At 48.9% G+C, this 10,899-nt stretch overlaps 1 protein-coding gene across 2 annotated transcripts in view; it reads right to left on the reverse strand.

The window, feature by feature from the left end:
* The window catches only part of LOC138819775 (vascular endothelial growth factor receptor 3-like), a 42,920-nt gene extending 37,759 nt beyond the window's left edge, over nucleotides 1–5,161 (reverse strand). For both annotated transcript variants that reach the window (XM_070011308.1, XM_070011306.1), the window contains exon 1: nucleotides 5,081–5,161. In XM_070011308.1, coding sequence (XP_069867409.1) covers nucleotides 5,081–5,138 — 58 coding nt within the window. In that variant the 5' untranslated portion in view covers nucleotides 5,139–5,161. The remainder of the gene's footprint in view (nucleotides 1–5,080) is intronic.
* Nucleotides 5,162–10,899: the final 5,738 nt, after the last annotated feature.

Genomic DNA, 10,899 nt, shown 5'->3' on the forward strand with positions numbered 1-10,899 from the left:
ATCAATTTACCCCTAACATCTAACATTTCAACCTCTGATCTTAATTTCAACCCTCTGATCTTCATTTCCTAATCTGCAGAATAGGTACAATGACACTCATTACCACAAGGTTAAAATTCCCACACTTCCTTGTTTGAAACAATTGGATGAACCATCTTACACCAAAGTGTAACTAACAACTAGAAGCTCTAAGTTTGAGTGTGTATGTGTAGTGTGTGTGTGTGTGTGTGTGTGTGTGTGTGTGTGCATGAGTGAGCATGTGTGTATACCTGCATACTCATAACAGTATAAAAAAGAGAATTTACTGTGCAGAATTTAGGCAAACTGAGACCAGGATCCCCAGTTAGGTGAGGATAAAGGGATTCCTTCAGTATACTTGAAAGCCGGAATTCTGTGTTCTTGGGGCACACCTAGAATGGGCATGAAATCCTTCCAGCCCTTGGTGCAACCTTCCATTTGGAGGCTAAGGCTGTCTTCCCGAAGCTTCCTCGGGAGTCTGTCTGGAGTAGGAAAAGGTCCTGGTAATTGGCTAGAGCTCAGTAGGTACAGGCTGGGTGCATGTGGGTTTAGGGTTGTCCTTGGGCTCCAGCAAGGATCAGCTTCTGTAGTTCAAGAATCTGGTCCCTATCTTTGAAGGTGGGGACACTGAAGGGTGGGATCTGTGGTTTTTGGATGTGTGGCAGTCAGGGCCTGGGTACTATTCCTGAGCTTCTTTTGCTTGAAGCTAACACTCTACTATTTCAATCACTGCTCCACTTTGTGTGTGTGTGTGGGGGGGAAGGATTCGTTTATTGGTGATAAGAGTCTCAAGGACTTTTCTGCCTGGGATGGCTTCAAACTGTGATCCTCAGATCTCAGCCTTCTGAGTAGCTACAGCCACCAATGCCTGGCTCTCATCTGTGTTTCAGAGCTACGAGTTAGGCTAAGCAGGAAGACACAAGCCAGGAAGATGTTGTGCGGTTGGTACTGCTAAGGAAGGAGAGCAGGAATGGATGGGCTGGGAAGGTGGGCTGCCTCAGTACCCCGTGGGGGTGTCAAAGAGGTGAGAGGTACCCTAGCAGGTGCTGAGCACTAAGCTCAAGGCAGCTGTGCCAGGCCATTGCCCTGGTCTTGCTGGGGTCAGGTCTCTGCTCACCAGCAGCAGCCTGAGCAATGTTATCAATGAGCCCAGCTGGCTCAGAGGTGGCCCCCCAGCACGGCTAAATCGGGGCCACCGGCTCCTGCCACAGGAAGAGGGAAACGCAGGCAGGATGTCCTCTTCTGTGGCCGACAAGTCCTTTCCCATGAACCCCTGCTGACCTTGCTGGCCACGTGGCGGGGGCTCCCCTACTTGCCACCCAGACCTGTGTGTCTGTCCAGTCCTAGTTGTCTTCCCCCTTCCCCCACCATCCAAGGGGGAGAGGGGCTGGGCAAAGGAGAGGGGGCGTGTCCACTGTCCACCCCGCCCACAGCGGGGCAGAGCAGGCACCTGACCCTCCCACAGCACCTTCCTGCTCCCAGACTGGTCCCCTCCGCTTGACCGGAAAACTGAGATCCCAGAGGAAGCCAGTGTCTGAAAAGGATCGAAAGGCAGGAATCCCTGCCTCCAAGTGGGACGTGTCTGAAGCTTGTCTGTCACAGAGTGCGAGAGGTTCTTTGGATCCCTCTCCCTGCCCATCTGACACTCCTGGGCCATCTCAGAAAACGGTGGCACACAGACCCAGGTGCAGAGAGATCTATCTATCTGCTCCATGTATGAAAATAGCCAAACATGAAGCAGGAGGGGCCAGCTAGACACAGAGAACTTCCTTCCTCATGCTAGGACCCTACTTAATTTCCCTGGTCTTCCTTCTGCCCCCATTACATTAAATGGAAAGTCCTGAAGGCCAGACTTCTCCATATTTGATTCTCCTTTTGGGGGATCCCCATCTGATAAGTGATCACATGATCCACCCTTTCTCTTAAGCCAGAAACCTGGCATTCTTTCTATCTTCCCACCAACCACTGGATCCATGGGTCCATCCTGGCTACTCAACCCCAGGCTCTAGCTTCATCTGATCATTCACTTGTCCCGACGATGCAACAGCTGATGTTTGTATGTCTGAGCCTTTAAGGGGTTCTTTGCCCAGCTTCTAACTCCCTTCCTTGAAATCTGCAGACCCCTCAGTGGGAAGGGACACTCTTCCTGTGTTGTCCCCAGCTGGGCTTCCCAGGGACCACTGAGCAAATTCATCCCTGGGCTACAGATGTCTGGCTGCCACATCAAGAAACCCTGCAGGCCAAGGCCCATTCTGAGGAGGTCGCCATGGCTGGTTGGCTTGCACAGAACTGGCATACTGGGGGAGTTCAGTGGACTGTCCATTATGATACCTTGTGTGGGCCTGCCTGGGTGAGGGGGGAGGGCAGTGTGCACTGGAAAGGAAACAGAACCCTTCAGCCATAGTGGCTTCATGCTGTAGGCATGGTGGCTTGACCAGCGGCGTGGACATTAGCATGCCTGCAGAACTGGACGAGGGCCAGCAGGTCCATAGACACCAACGAAGCAGACCCAGCCCCCATATTCTTCTGGCACCTACTTGCATCCCCGCTCCCTTCCTACTCTCCTGGCTTGGGTCAGGGTTGAGGAGTAGAGAAAGCAGAGAATTGCATCGGCCAGGTGAGATTCAAGCCATGGCAGGGGTGTGTCCTCAGGTCAGGCTCATGCCCCTTCCCCCCCCCCCCAAAAAAAAAATCTCTGCTACTTTCTCTGAACATCCCAAGCTGGCTGCCCACTGTCTAGAGATGAAGCCCCTCCCTTGAAGTCCTCAAAGATGAAAGTTCTTGAGTATGTCATTTACCACCTTTCCTATCAATGGCGTCAGACTGTGGGCTGAACCTTGAAGTCCCGCCCAGGTACATGCGCAGAGTGTTTACCAACCTGTCCACTGCAACTCAGAGGGAAACTGAGGTGCAGGGAGGGAGGGGCAAAGGAGAGTCCAAATCACACAACACGGACTGGGGAAGGGGATGGCCAAAGCAAGCAAACAAACAAAAGCAAACCATGATATTCTATAGTCTTTAAAGGTTTCTCACCAGGCTTCCATTCTGGTTTTCTTGGTACTTGATTGAATTTAGGATTGCTGAGGCTTCTTCTGCAGGGCTAAGGATACCATCCAGTGTCTCCTGCCTACTAGCAAGCGCCTACCACTGAGCCACTGAGCTACACCCCCAGACTCTCCCTTGGGGGTTCGTGTTCCTGCTGGGAACTCCTGGGTCCTCTTCCACCCCAGGAGTGGGTGGAACAAGGTACAGAGCTCACAGGGACAGGGTCTCTGCCATCAGTGTTATCTTTCCGCCAGTCATAGTCACGTCCAGTCTGGGACACCACTCCTAGCAAATACCCTTTCTCCCCTTCACAGCTGGGTTTGGGATACGTGGCCAGTGCTTACTGAAGAGATGGCTTCCCTTCCCTGCCTCCCACTCACGTTGGCATACCCTCGTTCTCACACCTGCAGGCTGTTCCTGTCTCTCTGCAAGCCCCCCTTCCTCTTAGATCTCCTCCCCCAGGGTCCCCACACTGCTTCCTCTCCAGCTACCCCAGTCCAACCTTTATCCTGAGCCTCAGATACGACATGCAGCTGTTTGTTGCACGTTTCCTGGGCAGTGGGGGAGGTCTTCCATTCTTTACCTCTGCGGTTCAATCACGCTTCCATTCTCTCCTCTCCCCCCACACTCACTCACTCAACAAACACACACTGTGCAGCAGAGAGAGACTGGTCCTGAGGCTGGATGCAAGGGATAATCTAGGGAGCCCAGTGCTAGTGGTACATGCCTGTAATCTGAGCTAGTCAGGACGCTGAGATCTGAGGATCATGGTTTGAAGGCAGCTTGGGCAGGAAAGTTTGGGAGACTAAGTGGAGGTGGATGGAGTGGCAAAGCACCAGTTTTAGGGAAAGTTTAGGGACAGCCTTCTGGCCCCAAGTTCAAGTCCTAATGTCGGCTTTTCTGTCTGTAAATTGGGCCTCATACTCTGGGATCGGAAAGGATAGAAAGAAATCGGAAAGGGTAGAGTATGCAAAGCCAGTATTCAGCTTCTATGGAGTGCAAAAGCAACTGATCATTCCGGCCCCCCCCCCCAATCTCTCAGCATTCCTCCAATGAAACACACAGGGCTCTGTGATGCCCCCTCCGCCCTGATCTCTCTAGAGTGATTTCCAGCTCATCCTCCCCTCTCTGCCTCTTCCTTCCTGATACCTCCATCCAACCCCTCGCTTCCTCCTTCTCCTCCGCTCTCCCTTCTTTCCCGTCCTCGCTCCCTGCCAGAGACAGATCACCAATTCACACCTAAACCGTTCAGTCCTGTGCGTCTTGATCCTTTTGCGCCATAGTCCGGGCTCCTTGGGGCTGGCCTTCAGGGCTCCTGGTCAGTCACATCCCAAGTGAACCCTCTCCCTTCACTCAAGATTATTGGCCTTTTCCCGGCTTCCGTATCTTATGACCTCTCTGTACATCACCTTCATAATAACATTTAATTAAAAATAAAAAAGCTTGGCCTTGGATTCCAAGTTGCTCTTGCACAGTTAACCCTGAGCTCTGCCTGTCTGAGCTGCGGGGGGTGGGGGGTGGGGATGGATTTGGGGTCCACTGATCTCTGCAGTCCTTGGCCTAGAGAAAGTGGGGCGCCAAGACCTCAGGGTCCTGGACAGGAGAAGTGCGGGGCGAAGGGTGTCCCGGGCCCCGGGGTGTGTGTGTGGGGGGAATGGGTGCCTCGGGGTACCTGGGGAGCGGGGTGGGGTCGGGAGTGCAGCGCCTGGTCTCAGCCAGGAAGCCTGAGAGTATCCGATCTCCCAAGGCGCAGTCTCCCCGCCACCCCCTCCGCTCACCCCCGTCCCTGACCCGGCTGCAATCTCTACCCGCTGTCCCAGGGACCGGGCGAGGCGGGAGGGGGAGGTAGACCCATCGGGCGTGCGCACCCTCCAGGCTGCCAGGTCTCCTGCCTGCCGTCGGCGCGGAGTCCCCCACCACTGGCGCACAGCCTGGGGAGGGAGGGAGGGACGGAGGGAACACCCCCCCCGCCCCCAGTCCCGGGACCAGCAGTGGACTGGCAGCGCCCCGTGCTCACCGTCGAGGAATCCCAGGCAGAGCCACAGGCACAGGCACGGCGCGGCGAGCCGCGGCATCTCCGGCGGCGCGGGTCTCCCCGGTAGCTTCGGGGCTGGCTGGCAGTGTGATCGCAGGCTGGACCGGCGCGCGCGCGGGCGGGCGGGCGGGCGGGCGGGGCCCGGACGGGGCGGCGGGGCTTAGGGGTGGGGCAGGGGGGCGGAGCTGGAGGGAGGGGGGAGAGAGGCGGGCCGCGGTGGCTTTAGACCGCCCCTCGCCCCTCTTTCTGCCCCTCCCAAGCCCGCCCCGCTCCTTCTTTCCCACCCCGGGGGCGTCGAAGGTGCCCAAGTGCAAGTCCCCGAGGCGACTCCTGCCGTCCCGTCCCTCCCGGGGGTGGGGGCGCAGGATGTAGGGAGAAGACAAGGTGGAGAGGGGAGGGTTCCCCGTGTGAACTGGGACACGCGTGGACCGAATGGATCCCGCGTGTGCTCTGTGTTTTTCTCCCCAGTCTCCTGCAGTTTTCTTCCAGGGACTACACACCCTCGGTGGAGAGAGTCAGCAGAGGCAGAGCGGCCGCGCGTGGAACCTGAAGAGCATCACGCGTGGGGACATGGCCTGGGACCTTCCCTCCCCCCCCCCCCCCCCCCGCATCCTGGTAACCTCCTCCCAGCTGTGCGCTGCAGCTGAGCACCACAAATTCAAAAGAAGAACAAGAAGAAGAAGGCACCCTCCTCCCAGCCTGCCCCACGCTGAAAGGTCCGGCCTCTGGCTTCAGAGCTCTGAGCTCATGCACAAATCTTTTTAAAATCAGGTGGCACTTGGTTTTCTGAATTGGCATAACCCTCCCGCAGACATCCTCTCCCTCCCTTCCTTCCTCCCTCCCAATCTCTCTCCCAATCTCTCTGTCTCTGTCTCTGTGTCTCTCTCTGTCTCTGTCTCTGTCTCTCTCTCACACACACAGTTGCATCCCTAGAATTTTTCTTATTTAAAAAACTAAAGCCACCTAACCGTAACCCTCTGCGTACATCACCTTTAGAATAACATTAAAAAATTAAAAATTACCAAGAAAAGATCCCAAAGCCGAGCGCTAGTGACTCACGTCTATAACCCCCGGCTACTCAGGAGGTTGAGATCTGAGGATTGCAGGGAAAGTCTGTGAGACTCTTGTCTCTGATTGTGCTGCAAAAAGCTGGAGGCAGAGCTGTGGCTTAAGTGGTAGATCACTAACCTTGATTGAAAAAGACAAGCCAGAGTGCAGGGCCCTGAGTTCAAGCCCCAGTACCAGCAAAATAACCATGATGATGATGATCATGATGATGATGATGATGATATGTCCCATGGCTGTTTCAACCCCTCTCTTCTGTGTTTACAGACTCCAATCATGTGTTTTTTTTTTATGCCATTCCACAAGTCAAGTCCATCCTTGGCCCCAAACCAAGACCAGATTGTTAATAACCATTACCAGCTTTCTCGAGTGCAAGAATTGAATCTATTAAGCTGTATGTGATTTCATTAGAAATGTGAAGTTTAAAGCAAACATTTATGTCCCAACAGGAGATGTGCAATAGCTTTGACATTCCAGAAGCTTCTCCTACTTCCTTTCACAAGCCCTTCGCTAACCTCAAAAGGTGTCCAGGATGAAGTATCTTGATTTTATCATTTCCCTGATTTTTATTCTTTTATTCCCCAAATACATGTTTTGCTTGGGTCTTAGCCCAATTTAAGTGGATTCATGTCATGGGTATTTTTAGTCATAATTTGCAAGATTCTTTTACCTATTGCTATAATGACTTATACTTTGCTTATTTTCACAGCCACCGGGTTTTCCGTTGTTTGATATGGTATGATTAATTTGTCTGCCTACTATTGATGGAACTTTGAATTTTTGCCAGTTTCTATCTTTTGTTACTCTGAACATTCATGCATGTGTTTTCTGGTGTACCTGAGCCTCTCTCTCACACACACACAAATGCACCTAAACACACATGTTCACACATGTGTATATATTTATGGTAAAATTGGTAGGTATGTGTGTCTTCAACTATAGAAGAGTGCTATTTTTCCATTGTAGTAGATTTGTATTAGCGTGTCTCATTATGCCACAACATGCCATTAATTAGCCTTTCCTTAATTGTCATTGAGGTTGATGGTAAATGGACAATTGGATCTCAAGCCTTTTGTTCTCTTATTACTGCCCATTGTCTGTCTATTTCTCTCATTGATTAGTAAGGAGTCTTTTATGTTTTCTGGGCATACAATTCTTTGTCAGGTCTCATTATTACAGTGTAACAACGACTTCCAAATGCCGTGATGCAAAACAAGCAGCAATGATTTTCTTTTGCTCATGTTTCAGAGGATCAGAGATTGGAGAAGGGCTTGGTTGCATAATTCTTATGTGGGATGTCTCCTTTGGTTTTGTCATCTGTCTGAAATCTTGACTGGATTATATGTCTGCTAGATGATGCTGACTGCCATCTGGAAGCTCAGCGAGGTCTGTAAACAGGTGTGCCCACTTATGGTCTTTCTACCATGACAATTCAAGGTAGTTGAACTTCCTGTGCTGCAACCAACTTCACAAGAAGAGCATCCAAAGTGAGCGTCCCTGGAAGATCTCATGGTAGTCATGAGATCTCAAAAGATGTAGTCAGGAGAAGAAATAATATTTCTTATAATGATAAATAGTATTATTATTTCTCCAGAGGAAATAATCCCCATTCTTGATAGTGATGCGCAAGGTCACCTTGCAGTAGAGTGCGTAACATGGTAGATATTCTAGAGACCATCTTTGAGGGACACACTTGACCTCAAGGTATGACAGATTCCCTCTCTCATTTAGTGTCTTTACCCTTTACTCCTTGTGAAACAGGGTCTTGCTCTTTTGCTCAGGCTGATCTCTAACTCTTGGGCTCAAGTTAGTCCTCTTGTCTCAGCCTCCTGAGTAGCTAGGACTACAAATATATATATCATTGTGTCCAGGTCACTCTTTGGAGGCTGGAGGAGATGAGTGATATTATTTTAATGCAGTACTCTTGGGAGTTATTTTTGTCCTAAATGGTATTATTTGAATTCTTTTAAAGAAATGTTTTCTATCTTGATATCGTGAAGATATTTACTCTTTTTTTTAAAAAAATCATTGATGAACTATTGTTTATTATTTTTGTTTGTTTCATGTTTAGATCTACAGGCACCTGAGATTGCTTTCTCTATATAGGGTGAAGTAGAGAAGGGCCAAATTTATTTCTTTTTTTTCCCCTTCCATATGAATATCTAAATCATTCGTGGTTAATTATGCAAACTTCCTTCTTTCCTCACTATGCTGGATGTTTTTGGACTGACACTACTATGAACAAATAGCCAATAAGCACATAAAACACATGCTCAACAACATCATTATCCATAAAGGAAATGCAAATCTAAGCCACAATGAAATCCCACGTCACTCCTCCTCAGTTGGCCATAATGCTAATGATGGAAAATGAAAATTGCTGGCGAGGATGCAGGAAGTGAAAGTCCTTCTACACTCTGTGGAGCCGTTAAATGGTCCATCCACTTCGGAAACTGACTAGTAGCTACACAAAAAGCTAGATTAAGAGTCATCATAGGCCCCTGCAATTTCTTTGCTAAGGAGTGTATGTGAGCCAAGTGAACCTACATATCAGCACAATCATGTGTATATGAAGGTCCATGACATCATTACTTAAAACCTCCCAAAGAATGAAACGACCTAAATATTTATCACCTAAATGCACAATAAAGAAAATGTGGTTTGTCTTAACCATGGAATGTAATGGTGGCATAAAAGAAATAACATACAATGTGGATGAACCTTGAAAACATTATAATAAATGAAAGAAACTGGTCACAAAAGGATACACATTATATTTATTCATTCTTGTGAAATGTCTATACTAGGCAAATAGTTAGAGATTTGTGGTTGTCTGGGGTTAGAGATTGACACCTAGAGAGTACAAAAGTTTCTTTCTAAAACATTTTCTAAAGTTTTTTTTGTTGTTTATGTTACTGAGGAATCAAATCCAGGTCCTCATGCATGCTAGGCAAGCACTGCACCACTAAGCCACATTCCCAGCCTGAAAATAATTTTTTAAGCTCTAACATTGATTTTGGTGACAGTTTCATGACACAAGATAGACTAAAAGCCTCCTTGAATAGATGAATAATATGATGTGTTATATCTCAATCAAGCCTTAAGCAAAATATTGGCTGTATGGTTTTGTTAAGACAAACATAAATGCTATAATAAATCTGGTATTTGGCTTCAAGTGGTTGTTGGTAGAAGTGGAACTTCTCAGTTGTAAAGTGGTGGTTACAGCAGATGAGGTAGAAAGCTGTCACTTTTCCAATGAAGTCAGGTGGCTGGGAGGTGTTTGAAATGTGTGTGTGTGTGTGTGTGTGTGTGTATGTGTGTGTGTGTGTGTGTGTGTGTGTGTGTTATCAGTTGCATTAGATAAAATTCACAGATACAAAAAAAAAAACCAGGACCAGACTTTGTGTCCTTATGTCTATCATAAACAGGGTACAAAAAGCAGATCTGCAAACTTTGACGTGACTATGCTCAATGTGTTGAGTGGTATAAGTAGATTTATGTCTACCATCTTGCCCTTTGTTCTTTATTTGTGCTCCTTTGTTGTTTATTTTTTTCTTGCCTCCTATGGATTCATCAAGTGTTTATTATTATCACACTTGTCATCTATTTATCATTATTATTGTCATCACACTTCTATTAGTGTGGTAGATTGTGAAGATAGTCATCAATTGTCCTTTCTTGTCCCCAAATTCATGTGCTTTTATAACACAAAACTATACAGTGTCTTCTATCAGGCATTGAAGGTGATTGCTCCTCCCTTTGGTGATGAGACGGTCTTTAATTTTAGCAAGCAGACCCAGCAAAAGTGGTATTAGGAAGACTTTGTCCCTTGGCATTCTGGCAACTCTGCTGTCATCATGGTCTGTACATTGCCTGAGCAGCCTGCTAGAGGACTTGAAGCAGAGGAGAATACAAAGTGAGGCTCAGCTTGAAATTTCAGATGAGATGTGTTGAAACAAAGAGCAGAGAAACCAACCGAAACATTAGAAGGCTTTTGATTTGCAGTTGTTAGGCAGTGCTGGATACATTGTTTTGTCTTGAACAGCTAGAAAAGGCCACAGATTGGAGGGGGGATTGGAGGGATGGAGGCTGCAGAGTTTATAAAATGAAGCCACAAAGCAAGGAAGCAAGCAGCTATGGCATAAGAGCCAGTGTCCCCTGGGGGGGGGGGACAGTCACACATTTCCTAGGCAGACAGGAAGACGGGAATGAGAGAGACAGGAACTGAGTAGGAGTCAGATGAGGCTTACATCTTCAAAGGGACTCGGTGTCCCTGGTGTTTGGATGTTGTCCCAGGAAAGGACAACAGAGTAGGAGATTGTGCCTGGAAGATAATCTGAGGGTATGGAGTCAGTGCCTTGTCTGTTTAGGAGATTGCCAGGAATAATGTGGTCACTGCAGACCCGCCCCTATGCGACATCCTGTTGGAACTACCTGGGGTTGTTGTTCACTGACAGTGAGGACCACAGACACCCTCAGACTCACAGGCCCAGGTTAGCCTCTCAGAGAGAGCCCCTCTCAGTGCAAAGGGGTAAAGTAAACGCCCCTGGCCCCATTCCCAGTGGTCAGAGGCAGAGCTCTCCAGCTGTGCTTCATGCTGCTGAGGGTGGACGGTAAACTTTGGGGAAATACACACATAGATTCCCCACCCTCCCACCTCTCCTTCCCCTCTCCTCCACCCCATGATGGAAGGGAAGCAATAGAGGGCCAAGCATTTCCCAAAAGGAGCCCGAGTC

The sequence above is a fragment of the Dipodomys merriami genome, unplaced genomic scaffold (genome assembly GCF_024711535.1).
Source record: "Dipodomys merriami isolate MVZ:Mamm:240054 unplaced genomic scaffold, mDipMer1.0.p SCAF_819, whole genome shotgun sequence".
Lineage (NCBI taxonomy): Eukaryota > Metazoa > Chordata > Mammalia > Rodentia > Heteromyidae > Dipodomys > Dipodomys merriami.